The sequence below is a fragment of the Plectrocnemia conspersa genome, unplaced genomic scaffold, assembly GCF_051122295.1.
Source record: "Plectrocnemia conspersa isolate PC_06_02 unplaced genomic scaffold, ASM5112229v1 ptg000001l, whole genome shotgun sequence".
Taxonomy (NCBI): Eukaryota; Metazoa; Arthropoda; class Insecta; order Trichoptera; family Polycentropodidae; genus Plectrocnemia; species Plectrocnemia conspersa.
The window spans coordinates 254261-274621 of NW_028277165.1; the positions used below are offsets into that span (position 1 = coordinate 254261).

General features: G+C 34.0%; 2 protein-coding genes across 5 annotated transcripts in view; one reads left to right on the top strand and one right to left on the bottom strand.

Annotated features, from left to right (window-relative positions):
- The window catches only part of agt (O-6-alkylguanine-DNA alkyltransferase), a 595014-nt gene that overhangs the window by 46137 nt on the left and 528516 nt on the right, over positions 1–20361 (bottom strand). The window lies entirely within an intron of this gene.
- LOC148238272 (43 kDa receptor-associated protein of the synapse) lies at positions 54–12242 on the top strand. Of its 4 annotated transcripts, XM_088191162.1 has the most exons (13): positions 54–3200; positions 3262–3275; positions 3356–3438; positions 6692–7037; positions 7107–7229; positions 8941–9124; positions 9189–9389; positions 9461–9570; positions 9942–10040; positions 10100–10181; positions 10242–10435; positions 10495–10624; positions 11325–12242. In XM_088191162.1, the coding sequence occupies exons 1-13, from the start codon at positions 3168–3170 to the stop codon at positions 11421–11423; spliced, it is 1698 nt and encodes a 565-aa protein (XP_088047288.1). In that variant the 5' UTR covers positions 54–3167; the 3' UTR covers positions 11424–12242. The 4 variants fall into 4 exon arrangements, with proteins under 4 accessions (XP_088047288.1, XP_088047297.1, XP_088047271.1 ...); XM_088191171.1 differs by lacking the exon at positions 3262–3275; XM_088191145.1 differs by having other exon boundaries at positions 54–1844; positions 1927–3438.

Genomic DNA, 20361 nt, shown 5'->3' on the forward strand with positions numbered 1-20361 from the left:
GTAGGCAGAGAGCGGTTCTTGGGGTGCGAAAGCAAAACAAAACTGCACTTTATATATATAGCAATAATTCTTAGATTATAATTGAGCTTTTTAAACGGAAGATAAAAAACTGTCATAAAAACCTAAAGTTTAATCAAATTTATAAATTCAAAAAATACTAAAACGCTTAAGGCACTCCTTTAAAATGATGTACAAATGACTCAACTATTAATTATACATTACATCCTTTTTCGCAAATGGCAAATATAAAATTTACAATATAATAATATAAGGAATATGAATCGTCACTGTGCTAGTGAAAATTATTCAACTATGATCAAAAAAACTAATATAAATAAATTTATCAATTGCATAAAAATTCAATAAAAATAATAGGAATATAAAGCAAAACATATGTGCTTATAATTTAAGGGAAAAAATTACAAGACCCTTTACAATTTAAGAAAAAAAATTGAATGATAATTTGAGCAATATGTGCTTTGGTATTTTGTGCTTGTATTTTAATTAATATTGTTTTCACCTTAGTCACCGACCGATACACGAAATTAGTGGGTTAATGTGGTGTCGCGAGATATTTTTATAATATTTTCTGGTATGAAAATCAGTGTACTTTAATTGTTGGTATTTGAAGGTTAATATGCATTTTTCTAAGATTAATATAAAAAGGTGTTTTATATATATTATTTTTATAGATTTGTTTTAAATGACTTGTAATTTAAAAAAATAGTAAAATGGGTCTAATTAATTGTTTATAGATAACAATTTTATTTTTTATACTTACCGCGTTTTTTTTTTATTAAATATCGGTCTAAGTGCCGCAATGGTGTCAAGACATTTAGAGCAGTGAATGTCACAGCTTCCACTTTTCATCCAAAACACATGGAAGCTGGACTAATACAATTATACTGTAGGAGTTGACAACCAGTTATATTATATAACCAAGAGTTGACAGCCATATTACATATACATATATTATTTTTTTCTATGAAATGAGCCGAAATATTTATTTTTATAGATGGGTGTGACACAGACGAAAATCCTTAAAATGACCATTGCCGCTTTAACAAGAATAAGCGAGACAACGAATATTCTTATAGTCCATCCAAGATGTTAGCGCTCATCATCGTTGTGTTGGAAATAAGGGTGCGTGTACGCATGCATGCATACATACACAGTTTTCCGCGAATTTGTTTACACCGATAGGAGAACGTTACCAATACTAAATCAGTGCTGTTTTAATGGTAGGGTGACCATACGTTAGAAATTAAATTAAAAATTATAATGTGTTATATTTTTATTATAAATTATTGTCATGTTGTGGTATTTTGTAATCAATAAAACAATTCCTGTAATATTCTATCGGTATTTTAAAAAATATTTTATTGAACAGATATTCAACCTGGAGAGAAATACCAAAACTGCTCTCATGTTTTTGAGTTAAATATGTATATAAATAAACAAAATAAGTAAGAAAGTGATATTTTACACTTTTCTCAACAAATTAAATTTAAAAAACTAAAAATTAATTGCACTTGTAATTTCACATGGTCACCCTATTACATTTTCTCACCAATACTGTGACGATGAGCGTTCATATCTTGGACGGACTGTACGTGCATTTATCGCTTCTGTCTCACATACATATGTATAAGTAATCAATGCATATGTTACAAAATTATTGCAGTACGAATTTTTAATGTATCAGTTAACAGCAAACTGTCTTTGGATTTGGTACTCTCACAATTTTTCATAGTGACTTTTTGAAAATTGAAAATGAATTGCCAATCATTTTCTTCTACATCATTAGAAAGTGGAGCGAGACCAAAGAAAACTGCCAAAAAAAGGTTTGTTTGACATTATGTTATTATCATTTATTTGGACTATTTTATTCTTATTAGCTAAAATTTGTTTTTTATTTATTTTAAGATATAATTCCGCTTTTATAAAATATGCACTTACCAATATCATACGTGATGGAGTATCCCTTCCCAAATGCATCAATTATCATTGTATGTTCTCATATAATTCGATGAAATCTTCACTATTTAAAAACCTGTTAGCATTTCATCCAGGATTGGTAAACGAAGACACCGATTTCTTTAAGCAATAGAGATCATATATCCTTTCGGACCGAATTGTTAAATGCGAAGTATGGATTTTTCTTAATTTTAGAAGCTATCGATGTAGGTTTTGGCGAACCTTTTTTAACACAGAAATTTTCTTGTCTTGCCCTTTCGGCCTTTACAGTTTCACGACGCGTTAAAACTCTTTCGTTTGACATTGAATGTCAATTTTTGAGGTACTAAACGAAATTGATACATTTATGACTGGAAAATCAAGGCCAGTTCCAGAACTTTCAGGTCCCATATGGTTGTGGGATCTAGCATTTTTGACTGAGCATCTTAACTCTCTTAATGTAAACTTAAAAGGAAAAGAAAAACTTGTACATGAACTCTTTTTTCATATTAAATCATTTCAAACAAAATTACTTCTGTTCAAGAAAATTATGCAAAGGAAATTTACGTTTTCAACTCAAAGTTGCATTGAAAAAATTGTATTGCTATAAAACGAGCTACATGTGCTGTTTAAAGATTTTTGTAAATATGAAAAAATGTTAATATTATTCCAAAATATATTTGAAGTAGATCCTAACGAGATTGATGTAAATATGCAATTAGAATTGATAGATTTGCAATCTAACAATACTCTGAATTCTGTGTTTCATTGAAATGAAATGAAAATTTAATTTAGTTTTATTGTTTGTTGCCAGAAAATAATTTTTTGTTTGATAATTTTATACACCTTCATAAATAATAATAAAAATTCAATAAGTCATATTATTAATATTATTTTCGTATAAAATTTTATGTCCGGCCCACCCAGTTTTAAATGTTCACATGCGGCCCTATCTCTAAAAAGTTTCCTCGTTCCGGAATTTATTCGGTAAAGGTGACACAAATAAATACAAAAATAAGATACGATTCGATTCTCCCGCCGAGAGCGGGAAGAGCGTCCCGTTAGTGTGTCAGGAGGTCAAAGTGTGCATCCGGGGGTGGAAGCTGGCGCATGCGCGCTCTCCTCCCTGTCCCGGGACGGGCGAGGCGCTCCTCGCTCGCCAGGTCAGGGGCGGAGGCGAGATGAGGGCGCCGTGAGCCGGGAGCCATGTCATGGGAGTCCGTAGCTTCGAGGGAATATCTGAGGTGAGTCCCTACCCTCCGAGGAGCTCTATCAAACCCCTAACCCGTCTCTCTGTCCCCCCAGAAGATAACGAGGCGGTAAGTGAGCCCTCTCCCGTCCTCTTCCCGCACCGCCTCTTTCTCGCTTCTCCGACTCAACCGGCGAAATCTTTCACCAGCGGCGTGCCGTCGCACCAGCTGTCGGCCACGAGGCTGCTGGGCTCCCCGGACGAAGCCCGATATCCCGTCGACGAGACCTCGGGTGAGTTTCGACCTCCAGCGCGCCGCTGCCGATCGACCGGCTCGCACCGAACGCGATCGTATTATCAACGGCAGAGATGGATCGAGACGATTTCGCGTTCCTCGATCGAAGTTATTCGTCCGCAGTTCTTCGCCGCATATATAGAATAAAAATACATTTTAGATAAACCGTTACTTCTATAGCTACATACGAACGTATAAAAAGGGTTGCACAACAGTTTCGTGTCCATTTATAAAACAACGTTCACGCGAATTTATTAAAAAAATTGTGATATTTAGAACAACACTGTGTAGTATATGTATGTATGCATGTGTGTGAAATATGAGTGTAAAGGGTCGAATAGCCAGAGTTAGCATCTGGGGTTTTTGGACAAATTTACTTTTAAAATGTGAAAAAATCTTAATTTTATTATATTGCTAATTAATGTTATAGAAGATTTTTAGCGTAGTTATTTTTTCATTTTTTTATAATAGCTGCTTTTTAAAATAAACTTAAATTAGTATTGTATTGTTACGGTTCGACCCTTATAAAGGTTTTCCACCAGCAATACTTACAAAAAAACAGAAGGTTAACCCATGTTATTCCATTGTTTCTACTGTCGTTTTGATTCGGGCTTATAGTGGCGAGCTCGTGTAATATCGGTAGTAATCAGGCATGCCGAGAGGGGGATGAAGAGGGGACAAATTCCCGAGGCCCGTTCTCCTTGAGGGGCCCAACTCTGGAAAAAATCATAGCAAAAATATATTCATAAAAAAAATGTAAAGCAAATATTGAGATGTACCTATGTACTGATGTATTTCAGATATAAGTTCCATTAGCCCTTTTTTATACACATTATTCGAGAAATAAAAGAAACGGAACATTGCCTACAAAATCACCCACTTTCTATGTAGTACTTTCATATAGTTTTTGCTCCGTTTCTGTTCAAATTTGTTTGCAACTTATTATTGATTTTATTGCTGTTTGAACGTTTAAAAATATTAGACGTGAGAGAAAACAACGAATGTAAAATATTCAATGAAAATTCAGATCGAATATCTAAAGAAGAAGCAAAGTAATAACGAAAAATCAACAACAGTATTGAATTATACAAATTTAATGTTTTTATAAATTCAGTTTCATGTGGTTATTCCTAAAAGAAAATCTAGAAAAAATAAGTCTCGAATCTATTCCGAAAATATTTTTTTAAATATGTTACTTCAGTAAAATCATATCAGAATACATTTTCACCAGTAGATATATATTTTTACTAGTTAAAATATAAATTATCTGGCAGCTGCTTGTAAAATTGTATGATTTCAACTTTTTTATATATAGTATATATTTATTTATGTATAAATGTTACAGCGAATGTGTATTCTTTGGTAAAGTTATATTTTCACTAGTAAAGTCCAAATACATTTTCACCAGTAGATATATATTTCTAGTAGTGAAAATATATTTTAACTGATAGGTACTAATATGCTGCTCTAAAATGTCTATTAAACTCAATTTGACAGTTGCAAAACGTCCATTTGCTGTTCAAACCCAAACCTAACCTAATAAAAGTTCTAAAACCAATTATAGTTTTAGAATTTTCATTAGGTCAAGTTCAAAATACAAACTAAGCCAACTGATCTCTCAGAGGAAAATAAGCGGAAGAATAAGTACAGTCAGACATCACATCTCACATATTGTTCTATAGTTTGTCTGCATTTCGATTTTATACTATATTTTTTCCTTACCGATATTACTATGGACTTCCAATGTAAGAGGGCTGATCGAAGTATTTTCAACCCAAATTTTGGTCAATAGAAATGCGCAAAAACAATTATCACTTCTCAGAAGGCAAAAATTCACGTCAAAAGCAATAAAATCGTGACGGTGTCGTCGCAGTGGGAACGCTCGTTACCGAGTGTTCCCACTGCGACGGCCGTTATAAATTTACAAACTGAATTAAGTTTTGTAGCACCTAGGTAAAAGCTTAAATGACGCCCCTAATCAAAAAGTTTGTAAAATATAAATTTGGCATTTTCACGTTTTTTAATATTTCAATTTCATTAACATTCATAATATTTCATCTTAGCTTTTACCAAAATATTTTTATTATAAGTGCTAATAGTGCTAGTGCTAAGTGACTTGATCGGTTATTTTTAAATACTTCTATAGTACATGGAAATTTTAAAATTATATATCACTAGTTTATAATATGTAGTTTAGGAGTTATAGTGATTTGTATGTAGAAACGAATAATTATTTCCTCACCTTTAATAGATTCATGAAATACACCTTACAAAAATAGATTCATGAAATACACCTTGTACCAGAAATAAAAGAATACATACATATATTTTACTGAAAGATGAGAAACAATTTTATATTTATTTTATAATGAACATTATTTTTTACTAGTCGAATACTATTTATACATTAAGTGATTATTTTGTGGATATAAACAAAAAATAGCTTCTAAGTCTTCTTGGTTATTTCACCATTATAATTGACAATGAATTCGTTTTGTGGTTCATATACAAAGGCGGTAAATACAAAATAATAGTATTGTTTAACCCACATGACATGGACCAGTAAAATACTTCAGGTGGATTTAGTACATAGGCTCACCTGCCTCAGCACATATCGGAGACCAACGGTATAAAAACGAACGAGCGGGAGTTTTCCGCTCGGCTTGGCAACTTGTAATGGTCCCATATAAATTAGAACACATATATGTAAGTGATCAAATTTTGAAAATATCAAAAAAGAACACTAAAAATAAAAAGGTCATTATTGCTGCGAGAGCTAAAAATGTATTTTTTCGAAATGGTCGTTCCAAGGCTATCTCGGAAATTTTTATTTGAGAAAGAAAAATTGCCGCGGGAGCTAAAAAAGAAAAACGTTTATTTTGAAAGTTTTGTTCAAAGGCCATTTCCGAATTTGTTTTGAGGAGGAAAACTTACTACGGAAGCTCAAAAAAAATTAAATGTCTTTTTGGATTCTTATGTTCAAAGAAGACAAATAAGGACAAAAAGAGGACAAAAGAGAACAACATTTTTGAGGAGGACGTCCAGATGTATATCGTGGAAGAGTTAAAAAATGTCGCTTGGTTTAACAAGTGCGCATTCCTCGTCAAATTACTCGCATACACTTACCGCAATGATTCGGTCCGCGAGATCTTCGGCAGTTAAATTGCGTTCGTGAAAAATACGGTGCGAATCGGTCCAAAGCAGCGTGCGTCCGCGCCGGATTTTCGCCGGTAACCTTATCCGCTTTTCAGACTTCTACCCGTTCGCCGAGGAGTTTTCGCAGGCGGGGGACCGACTGCCGGGTCTGCCCGATGGGCCCGGGGCGGGGATCCCCCGGTTCGGCTCCCGGTCGGGACCCCCGCGCCGGGCTCGCAGTGCCGTCCGCCTGCTCGACTGCTTCGCCGGCTGCCGCCTCAGAATTCACCAGTATCTGGCCAAACGGAAGGTGGAACAGGGCGTCAAGCTATACGCGGGTCACAAGCAGCAGGCGGCCGTCAAAGCCTGGCTCTCCGCCCTCAAGAACGTCCGGCAGCGCGGCGACAAGTTCCAGCTGCTCGGTTACCTCTACCGGGCTTACATGGACTTCGGGAAGTATAGGTGAGTCTCTCCTCTTTCGTCCACTTCGTCCTCTCGACTTCTCTCTCTCTCTCTCTCGTCGGCTTTCAGGGAATCTCTAGAGTTCGCCCACCGACAGCTGGGGATATCCGAGGAGCTGGACTCGCCCTCCATGAGGGCGGAGGCCTACCTCAACTTGGCGAGAGCGCATCAAACACTCGGTGGACTCGAACGGTGAGTGGTGATTAATTTCTAAAAATACCATGCAAAGCAAATTTTTTCCAAATAAATTGTTATTTTAACGCCCGATTTAAAATTTCTTAAAATCTTATTTATATATTTTAAACATCATAGCAAATTTAAAATTAAATAAATTTATCGTAATTAATAATAAACATATTTATTTTATTTTATTATCTAATATAAAATATAACGTGTTTGATCTTTGCTATTGCATGTTGTTTTATACACTATTTCAAAAAAAAAAATATTTTTATTATTTATTTCATTAAAATTTCATAGACATTATTATTTTTACCTCTTTGAATATCTGCCATTCTTAAACAATATGGCGGATCAGGCTGGCTAATCATCTTAGTCGAAATTTTTACAAAGTCTATTTAATAAAAAGTTTCATGTCGATAGGATAAAAAAATCTATAACGGTAATCGTGTCCTCATTTGTTATATCCTCTTCACTTCAATCGTTAGATTTTGGTTCAACCTAATCGTTACCGTGCCACCCAAGGGGCAAGGTGCCTGGACGCCATGGCATGCATAGATACGCGGTGAAAAACATGATAAATACCTTATGAAAGATATTTAAACATCTTACATTTCAGTACAACCCCTGGGATAAAGTGATCTAATGTACGTACGATAAATGTATGTATCTATTACACTTCTACGCACGCTAAAACAATACATGAAGGTTATAAACACAGAACGTCGCATCGCTCTATAAGTGACCAGCAAAAAATACGCAATTAGTTACCGATTGACCATCAACGCCTCGCAGTGGATGATTCTGTAACTAGGTGAATGACTGTATTCAAAGATCCGACGCGGAGTATGTTTTATTGGCAAAATTAGTAAAATTAGTTTTTGGTTATATTGTCAAAAAAAGTATATGCGAATGTTTTTGAATGAACATACTTTTTTATGTTGAACTTACTAATAAATTATTTTCGACAACATGCTAATTGCACTGGGAGATTTTTTTTATAGTACTGTTTCTTAACTATGTTTTTTGTGTCATCAATTTTATTTATTATTACTGCTTTTCAGCGTTAATCTATTTTTTTAGGTCTTATATGAGAATATTTATTAAAACAATATAATAAAATAAGCAGCTACTGTATAGCTTTTTTTCATTTACTATATATTTTAAAATGCTTGTAAATAATTTGATTCATTATAAATTAATTTTTTTGCATAAGATAATTGATAGTGTAGGATATTTGAATGTGTATCAGCTCATGTTTTAAATGTGTTGATAATATGCGGGGGGGGGGGAGGAATATTTTAAATATTGGCTAGGGCGTTAAATAAGCTAGGGCCTGCACTATTTGGTTGTGCAGTGAGAACAGATTTTGTTAATAACCAAAAAAAAAATTCAGTGCTCGATTCGTCTCCGTAAAGAAAAAAAATATTCCAAATTCTTTCAAACGTTTTAAGCTGGTTGTAGTGATAAAGTCCACCATATCAACCATTTAAAATCTATTATTCCACATAGACATACTCTTTACATGATATCTTTTCGGTTTTTCAGTAGTATTTATGTTTAGTTTCTCATTATATCTAAAAGTCGAAGTTTGATAGCCAACAGGAAAATACTTTGTCTAGTTTACATTTTTATGAAAATTGTGAATATATACTTGTACTATGTAGTTCATTTATTGGAGTTATGCGAATATAAAATATTATACTGACTCTTTGGATTTCAGAGCCCTCTCGTACGCCCGTCAATCGCTCTATAACGACTGCGAAGGATGTCCGACTCTGGGATACGTGCATCTGACCGTTGGAGCTGTTTCGTTAGAGTTAGGGGCTTTCACCAAAGCAGTGGACAGTTTCCAGAAAGCGCACAAGGCAGCTCAGAACACTCAAGACAACGCGCTGCTTCTGCAAGTGAGTTTTCTCTGCAAACTGCGAGCTCGAGATCGGAGTCTGAGAATAATTTGATATTTTCAAGGTGTATGTCGGGCTGTCCGAGCTCTTTGGTCGTCTCCTGGACGTCGAGAGGGGAGCCGCTCACGCCGCGAGAGCTTACGATCTGAGCAGGTCGCTCCAACCGGGAGATCTAAACACACGTCACCACCGAGCCGCTTTGCTTCAGATGGCCGCCGCGTTGCGGAGACAAGGAGAACTGGGAGACGCGCACGATTATTGCACTGTAATTATATCCTTTTAACTGAGTTAAGGCGTTGCGACTATCACGTGAATTGTTTCAATTTCATACCGCAGGAAGCAATGAGGTTAGCGTCCGTAGCCGGAGATCAAGGCTGCTACGCTAGGGCTGTTAGAATCACTGGTGACATTTATAGGCGGAAATGTGACATAGGGCGAGCGTTGAGGTTAGTCGAGAAGCGCTTTTATTATATTCGACTAAAATTTAGTTGAAATAAATTATATTATATTTGAAAATAAATGATGTTCAACTATTTTTTATTTAGCATAGTCTTAAGCCAATTGCCTACTTTAAAAATGTAGCCAATTTTCAAACCAAACTGTAAAATATTTTTATTTATTTATTTTATTTAAAAAAATATATATTTTTATTGCAAATGTTATAAAATAATGCACAATATTAAAAAAATGTAGTTTTACTTATTAGTATTATTAGGTATTGCACAATTATATAGTTTGATAGTGCCACTTTTTCGGCTTACCGTTTCATAAAAGTTTAATCATTAAAATCATAACAATGTTTTCAAACATAAAATAGGCAATACGAAATAGCCATGGGAGCTGGACAAGCCATGGGGGATAGGTTAGCTCAGATGGAAGCCATGGACGGAGCGGCAAGATGCCTGGAAGCGTTAAGGTAAATTGGTATTTTTTGAATTTTATAAAATCACCTTTTTTAATACTGTTTTTGTTCAGGTTACAGCAAAAAATATGCAATTGTAGACCTTTAGAGTTCAACACCAGGCTCTTGGAAGTGGCCACTTCCGTCGGAGCGAAGGTACATTTTACTGTTTGACTCCCCGTTGGCCATAGCTTTAATCATTCATTGCCATTTCAGTTGCTGGTTAGGACCATTCGAAGGAGACTAGCGGGGATATACGGTAGTTTGGGTGACGAAGAAGCCAGGAAGCAACAAGAGAGAGCGGCGGATTCAGCGGCACCGCATCCGGCATGTCCTCAATGCGGACTATCTTTGGGCACCACGCCGGCCGCTCTGGAGGCGTTGCCTTGCTCTCATATTCTTCACGCTAGGTAGATGATTATAACATATAGTATAATTTTGAGTACTAAACGTGCGTTTCAACCTTCAGATGCGTAGCCGACATGATGAAGAAGAGAAGCTGTTCCTCGTTGTCGCGCGGTTGTCCGGCGTGTCATTCGCCGTCGAAGGCGCTCTTGTCTATTCCGCCTCCCGTTCCGCCTCATGCGCAAGACTTGCAGGTATTATAATCATATTAAAAAGATAAACTATAGCAAGTGTATTTGTTTAAATTCATGAAAACGTACTGTGAGGGGATAAAAATTGGGTGTGATTTAACAGAGAATTATTTTAAGAGTGTATTTACATAAATACTTTGTTCCATTAAAACGAATGGTTTGTGCATTTATGAAAGATAAAAAATTGACATATAATATATAGCTCATTTAAATTGTCCTCATAAAAATATAACAAAAATAAACTGAGATACGTTCGTATCTAAAATGTTGAATAATAGAACAAAAAAAATAGTGGAATGGAAATTTGTGAAAATATAAAATATTTGATCAATCCAAACTTGAACGTAATGGTAGAATTTACACTGATATTAAAAATTAAGAAAGAAAGTCACACATGTGGATATTGGGAGAAGTGTAACTACACGGAAACAGTTCTATCAAATCAAACAGAAGAGCCATTTAATAGGAGCTTTATTTCTACACTCTAAAAGGGTGTTTTAAGAGAAAAGTACTAAATTGTATTGAATATGGTTTATTTATATCTTCTATCAATAATTAAATAATAAGATGTGATTTATGGGCCAGTTAAATATTTCTAAAGATTTTTCCAAAGAATTTCATCAACAACATTCTAATGTAGTGTAGGTAAATTAATTTATAAATATGCAAGTTAAACTATAAATTAACAAAATTTTCATTACAGGACTTTTTCGCTCCGCCGTCTCTGCCGCAGTCCCTCAGGGCCTCCAACTTGACGCTGAACTCGGACACGAGCAGCCACCAGATAACATCCAGCGTTTAGAAGATTTCGTTTCGTCTCTCTTCCGTTTTGTCTTTTAACATATCCGAAATGGAAGCCGGCGCTCGATAAATTCTATTATTTCGTTCGATTGCGGTAATTGAGACTGATTTTCGTTCGTTTCGTTAGCTACGTATAAGTCGCCGTACAGTATTAAACGAAAAACTATCTACATAATGATAATCCCTCCCGTCTTCATACCTCTACTTCTTCTAAGAAATTATGAAATTATATTATATTATATATATACATATATATATATATAGTAAAGTTAATGTTGACACCAATGTATACCTGATAATTTAATAGAAAAATATGCTTATATACTATGTAAATACAGATGAATTTACGAAACGTTTTATCTCGAATATATTTATATTTTTTACCGTTAAACTTTAAATTTGACCGGCGTTCGACTAATCTCTCGTTATTCTTTGATCTCGTGCACTGCGTAAATGTAAACTTCTATTTCCCCACCGTCGCTATCGTTTGCGATTTATTCAACTCGTATAGAATAATCTCGATGTGGCACATTATAGATTCGCGTATTAGTCGGAGCGATAAGGACGAAGTCGGAACGGATATGATGTGTTCATTTTCATTTTAAATCTCCTCTATCTAACGTATAGAATTATATGAACGAGTGCAGAATCTTAGCTCACGTTGCAGACGTACATAAATATTATATATATGTATATTATTCAATTGTACTATATCCTATCGAGGTTATGAATTCCAAAGTATATATGATACATACGCGTATAAATTATATTAAATGTTGCCACTCTAAAAGGTTTAAAATAATAAAGTACTACGATCGAAAGGAGAGAACTGCGTTTTATTTCGAAGAGGGGTGGGTCCCGTAATGCGAAACGCCTGCGACTCTTAACCGAATCGCGCGTAATAACATACCTTCCCTTGTCGGTCATCCCGAATCCGAACCCTAGCGAAAAAACTAATCTAATCACTCTCGACTCGATTTATTATTAAACGGCGAGCAATATACGCTAATTTATCGAATCAAGTCTCTTTCAATGAGCTATATAATCAATTTTGTAATGAAAGGGAAACAGTTCATCTTGACATTTAAACGAACGCTATTTATATATTTTTTATTTTTACTGACGATTGATAACAATATTAAATAACTGAAAACATACAAATATTTAAAAATAAAAACATGAAAATAAATTTTCATGTGCAAAATTTAATATATAAAATAATACCTTATATTAAACACAATAACCTAAAATAATTACTATTTATTCTTAAATAATTTAAAATTGTAAATATCTGCATCTACGATACAGCTTATATTAAAAAGAAAAGGATTTTTGATTTAAGGTTCAACTTTTACTCATCAAGGTCTATACTATAAAATAGAAAATGCACGTGCCTGTCTGTCTGTCACAAGAACTCCTCTAAAACTGTGAACAGTAGCGACCGCGACGTGATATTTGCACATGTCATTGTGGCTGTCATTTCTAGGTCAGTGATTCGCTAGCGTAATTGATCGGACGTTCGGTCGAGTGCGCGGAAATCAATATCAAAACAAATACAATACTGTTTATTAATATTTTTTTATAAATATAGTGAAAATTACCCAATCAACTATAGAGGCTGCACGGTCGTCAAGAATATAAAACATAAACCGAGAAAACTTAATTCTACTATAGTAACAAAGGAAGAATCATATACTGAAATAACCGAAAAGAGCGTAAATCAGCAAAAACAAAATCAGTCTGATCAGCATAGTCAGTTACAAACGATGCCAACTTTATTAGAAAAGTTTGAAGCAATTGAGAAAATAATGTGTCAACAACAAAATTATGACGCACTTAAAACTCCAATGATCTCAAAAGACGTTAGAATAGCGGCATGGAACGCTAATGGTCTACTAAACAGAAGAGAAGAACTACAAGTTTTTTTAGATTTTAGTTGTTTTAGCAAAAAAAAATATATGTCTTATTTCAGAGACACACTTTACAAATCGATCTTGCCCAGATTGATTAAGAGTCTATAAAAATTTAAAAATAATAATAGGCTATAAAATATATCATTCATTACACTTTCAAAATAAATAATAATAGGAGCGTAAACCCAAACTTGCCACCTCTTTCTCAATTATGAATAATGACGAAATTGATAGCTCTCGAACTGACTGTGTTAACGCAAATATGGTATAGACAAAATATACTAACTGGAGCTGTATTTTGTCCGGCAAAACACAACGATTATTTGAACCACCTAAAGCATCTCGGTGAAAGATATATCGTAAGAGGGGATTTTATCCCCTCTTACGAGAAGTATATTTTTATAGGTACGTATGAGTGATTAGCGTCTCGGTACATATGTGCTATTTCCAATTATTAACGAAATTGCTTGGTCACGAGATCTATTTTCCAGTATTGTAAAAATACTGTATGCGGTCTCATTTTCGAGACTTGTTTCATTAGTCTGAGATGACTTCCTAATTATTACAAATTGTACAGGTGCTTGAAATCCCTACACTCTTAATAATGACTGCACGGTTTCAACGTATATCTAATTAAAGTCAGAATAGCGTAGTTCATAAAGTCTTAGACTGATAACCCAGATGCCGCGGGCTCGAGCCACGGCTGTAGACTTAAATTTGTATTTATAAAAATGCGTTTTTATTAAAAAAAATGACCCGAGCTGAAAAGTGACATTTATTGATTATAAATTATATTGCACACAATAATTTATAACTAATTATGTAGATTTCACAGAGAGACACCGTCTCATTGTTTGTAGTGCATTATATGGTACTTCAACAGAAAAATGTGTTTATATCTACGTTGACTTTAGGTCATAGTTTCACTGGAATGATTATGCGTACGGCTTAAAATAGGCGATTAATCTCTTATACTAAAAATTTACCACCTATCCTATCATATAGCTCAAAAGTATATTACGTTTCTGTTTTAAGTTGACCGAATGTCCTCCTTTTGTTGTCTTTCTTGAACAAAAAATTCTAAAAAGACCTCTTTTGCCTCTCTCGGTAATCTGTACTCAAACAAAAATTTTCGAGATAGCTTTTGAACAAAAATTTCCGAAATGACTTTTTTGAGCTCCCGCATCAATAATGCCCTTTTTATTTTTAATGTTCTTCTTTGATATTTTTAAAATCTAGTCACCTCACTGTTTACTTATGCTTTTTAAGTTTCACTTGATAATATTCACCCCCACGGTTGTAATATATTAATAAAATAGCGGTAGTGTAGGATAGATTTTGATTTTCATTTGCGCCGTTATTGTAGTCCCAAATTACGATCTCACTGTTGTTGTACCCTAAATTAAATACTCGATTATGTTAGCAATAGAGAGATAGTCATCGCATGGGGTAGCGAATAAATCAGCGGGCACCGTCGAATAATTACGTTGATAAATAGGAGGTGACCGCGAACAAGGGGACGCAGACTCGAGGGTCTGTCAACCTTTCGAGGGCGCGCGGCGCTCATTTGCGACCGATCTCCTCCGAATAATAATGAAAAAAAGTTTAGAGCCGGATTTTATATATTTGTCTCCGGTTTAATTGTGTCATCGTTTAAGAGGGCAACGGAAGTGACAAAGGGGCGTCGAGTAGCTTTCTGTCACTCAGCGTCTTGCCTCGGAGTGCTCCATTGTTTTCAGCTGCCATTGTTTTAACAAGTACCTCAAACTCTAGCGAGGGAATTAGCGAGCGATGCCACCTTTACTCGTCTAATGTCTAATTATTTTGGGCAACTATTCATCTCGTTATATTCTTCAGTCGTTTTTCTAAATCCATTTCTCAAAAAGTACTTATGGACAGAGAAATTTAAATTCTAATTTTATATAATATATAAACATACTTAGTTCGACGTTCATATATAGCTAATATACGTTAATGGATACAGATATTCTAAATATTTAAGTAACAAAGTTACCCTTTTAATAAAAAAATATATTGCCGCCCCTAAAAGACTGTGCTTTGTTTGAATTTTCACCTATTGTTAGGACGCAGTGTAATACATATACAATACAGCAATATTTTTATAAGAAATATTATACTATAAAAATTTTATTTTAATCATCACACTTTAAATATTATTTTTTTAATTTTTTGAAATTAAAATAATTACAAAAAAATGCTTAATATTTGTAGTTAGTTTTTTTAGGCATATTAAATTTGTCTGTTATATTAGTTCATATATTTTTTATAGCTATAGGTACTTTGGAATTAAATTTGATTAAAATATTTACCCATACAATTTAATAAATTAAAAAAAGTGTTAAATTTATACACTTATTTAAATATGTTTGTTTCTTAGCATGCACAGCTTTTTGGTTATATTTTTATCATGTACAGCAGGGGTCCCTAAACTACGGCCCGCGGGGTTCAACAAAAATAATTCACAATAATTCACTATATTAAATATTATGACATATAAAAGCGTATAGAAAATTTAAAAAAAACGTATTAATGTTATATCAAATTGTAAAAATAAATACTTATAGTCTATTATTTTTTATGTTTTTTTAATGAACAGTGGACGGTGACATATTTTTTCTTTTTAGTTTTTATAGATTTTATTTTTAATGCTTAAAATGCTTCAAACATAAATCCTGTCTGATACCATTTACCGATGGTTCTTAGGTGAGGCAGGTTAAAATTTAAAGTCTGTCGAACATATTGATAAGCTTTGGGAGAATAAAAACTTAAAGTTAATGCAAACGATCGAACTCGAGTTAAGTACTTGGCTACTTTTGAATTATTATTTATTTTTAGAAAAGTTAACAACTCTTTTGAATCAGAATTAAAATTTGCTAATAGTGACAAGCCGTTTTCCTCACTTAAAATCCTTTGTCTGTTTTTGACTTAACTATATTTTCCAAATCAACTATTTTTTTGTTTCTACGATAAAGTTTTTGCCTTAGTGCGTGTATTATTTTTTCACGTTTTTTTGCAATTAACCTAACATGATTTAATTTTCGTAATAAATTAATTTTTCTAGGGAAAATTGACGTGGAGTGAAGACGATTGTTGATTTTATGAAAAAAAGGAATCTGGGTTAAAATGGTCCATACAGATAACACTTCTCACGGATGGCTTCCATGAAGGAAGTAAAATATGTTCAAGCCATATTTTCTGCAATTTTTGTTCTAAAGAAAATCTAAAAAACGTGTATAATATTACTAACTCTTATATGTAACAAAAATATTTATTAATGAAATATATTATTTTTATCATTTATATTTAATTTAAAAATAAATTAAATATAAACTCGAAGAATGAAATGCGCAGCCCTAATTGGCACGTGTAGAATGACGCGTTTTGCACGCGTCACTTTTAATAAAAAAACCTAAAATAACACAAATAATTGCAATTCCTCTGCTGTTTTGCACTGTTTTTACACGATAATACCGAACAGGAAGCCATATTTTAATAAGTTTGTCGAATGCGCGAAGACGGGCACCACCGATTACGCGTTCGGGGTGAATGATCTAGAGACGAGGCGAATAATATTTTAAGGCATGCTAAATTTCTTCCTATAGGCCGCTCTTATTATATGATATTCTTTACTCTATGGTATTTATACATATTTTACAGGTCTGACCTACGTAACGACGAAAGTGTATGATGTCATACCGGGAATTTTAAATACATTTAAATAATAATTAGACATGCCGTCTGACTGGATGGAAATATTTAATACTAAATTAAGATATATTTAAATAAAGAAAAATCGACGGTGGTGATGTAACATCATGATGATATGTCAAAATTATGAATGGCGGCAAACATCTGAAACTTAATTTATGGGTTACAAAGAAAAATACGAGGCGGCTATGTGACATCGTGAGATTATGTCGAAATTATAGAACGATGGCAACGATGTGTCATCATGATATGTGTGAAAAAAAAACTGTGAAATTTTCAACGAAATCGGTCCAGTAGTTTTTGAGTCTATAGAGTACACACATACGAACATTGCCTTTTATTTGTATATCATAGATATGTGTCATTTAAATAATGTAAAAATTAATTTCAAGTTTTTATTGCAAACCATGTTTTTATTGCTGCCTTTTTACATAGTAATCACGTATGTAAATTTGTACATTTTTTTATGCACCAACATGGTTTGGGTAAGGGATTTTTTTTATCGACCCACCAAGCATTTCAAAGTTTTGATACGGTCCGGTTCTCAATAAATTTAGTGATCCTAGCCCTAGAGAGTTGCGATCGCGTCCCTTATTCTTACCCGATGCGGCCAGGACGTCAACGCTTGAGAACACTCCTCTTATTCGAGTAGTTCAACTTACGAGCTTGCTTAACACAGAATGCTTTCGATGGTGCTCATCTATTTTAGGTGTGCACTATAATTGTTGCAAATGTATATTATTCTTTGTATAATATAATGGCCATCATGGCGCATTAATGAAACCTATCAAGTCATGATCAGATTTGTTTAAAAAAATATATAGTGTCGTCGAAAGCTAGCTTGAACTAAACCAAAATATGATATTTTGTTTATATTATACTTATGAGATATTGTTAAAGATTTGTTAGTACCATATATGGCAGACATGTGTATGAGGAACATCTAAGAAAATTTAATTTGTGTTGATTGATGGGAATTATATTTATGTAATAATTGGTAATTTATTTCACTGGTCTATCGTCGTTGTATGACCGCGTGTTTTGGATACTCATTTAGAGTCAAGCGTGCAAAGGTAGAGTCGCGTCAATCGCTCCCCGTCAGAGGTCGAAATGCGGGTCGTCTGAACGAGGTTCGAACGCATCTTGACCGCGTTCGGAAGCACTCGACGAGCCAATTAGGCCCGAGTTTGCCAACAGCGGCCAGCCAGATACGGCACGTCGCGGTGGGAACGCTTTTTGCCGAGGGTAATCCCCCATGGAAACCAATATGCTGCTCAATATGAAGCAATTTGCAGCTAAATTCGACTAACTCGACCCTCCGCCCTCTTTGTCCGGGGACAAGCGCGAATCAGACCGTCGCCGGCTACAATTGGGTTATCGGTTCTAAGCCTTGCGTTATGATAAACGTGTCGCAATCTCAGAGCCTTAATTCGCTTCGTTTACATACCGCCGAACAATCGCAGACGCACCGACCTCCCGCCCACCCCCAGATTTCATCCCGGATTCGGGATATATCGGCGGAAATCTATTCACGGTGCGCCGTCGGATATTTTTTAATATATGTACATACGCCTTGAAATACTTTTCTGATGATTTATTACTACAATTTTTTTGCCACAAAGATAACATAAATAAAAACAGATTGGAAACATTAAAGACTAACACGAAGATATTAAATATTACTGAGATTCAGTTCTGACTTTGATGCTAAATACCTCGAAAGCTCTGTAAGACCATTTCCATTTTACAAACAGCACGATAAATCAAAGGTATAGTCGCTGACTAATACATGAGAGACCTGGGTTTGAATCACATATGAACCCTAATGTATCTGGAGAACATAATTTTCCTCAATTAATCTCAAGGATGAATATCATAATAATTAATTTAAATTAAATCGATATCCATAAAAGGCTATGACACTCTTATAGTTTATAATTAATAAAATAGTAGGTATTGATTGTGTTTACACGGTTCTAACGCTTAACGAATAAAACGAATAAATTTGCAGTTCGGTGATGGGGAATCTCAGAAAACATAGATAAGTTCAGATTTTACTTACATACAAAATATAACTGTTTATACTACTATAAGGCATCCAAATTCATTACCCGGCTCTCGGATATATTTTATTTAATTAAACGGATACTCGGTTAGGCTCCGGGTAATTTTTATCCACTATTGTATACTAACATAGGGCTATAATTTAAATTACAAACTAAAATATTTGATTTTCGAATTATGCTTAAATAGTATTTAATTAAAAAAATATAAAAATTAATTGTTAATATTTTATTTATACGAAATACACGCGTAGGAATAACATTTCAGAGGGGAGGGATAAAACTTGGCTGGTTGCATTTTTCTGGCCAAATTCATTATAATCCACGTCAAAAGCAATAAAATCGTGCCGTCGCCGTCGCAGTGGATACGTTCGGTTATCTTGCGTTCATATTAAAGCTTTTATAACAATATTACGACTTACAATAAGTGAGAATCGATTGAAGCATATCTTAACCGAATTTTGACCAATAGGTGAGCGCAATAAATAATTATCCCTTCTCAGAAGTAAAAAAATCACGTCAAAATTAATAAAATATTTCCGTCAACGTTGCAGTGAGAACGCTAAGTTATCTAGCGCGTTTACTACGACTTTTTATAATAATATTACGAATTTATTGTAGCACATTTATACCAAATTTTGACGAATAGGAAAGCGCAAAAAACAATTATCCCTTCTCAGAAGCCAAAAATCCACGTCAAAAGCAATAAAATCGTGCCGTCGCCGTTGCAGTGGGAATGCTCATTACCGACGTTCGCTCCTCGTCAATTTTATCTGGTGCTTAACATGATCCCAAGACAAAAAGGAGCGAGAACTCGTAATCAATTTCACTGTGAAGCTTCTCATATCAAGATCACTTATTGAAATAAAACTGAGAAATACAAATTAAATCATGAAATTTATGATGGAGAATAGAAAGTGTCAAAATTAAAAAATAAAGAGTTCGAAACAGTATGCTAAGAATGTAAGCTTAGGGTAAAAATGTACAACCCTTTTTACCTTAATTGAGAAACAATATTTTTTACAATAATAATTAGTTTAAAAACAAAAATACAAGATATTTTCTATCCTATTATATTTATTTTTGATTTTTTTAAAATACATTTTATACATTGATTTTTTATCGTGTTTTCATGCGCGTTTATGTCGCTTCGCGAATTTGTCAGTGCGGTTTTGTCCTTGATTGTAGAGAGATTATTTGTCGATCAAATAACTACTCGATTTTTTATTTTTAA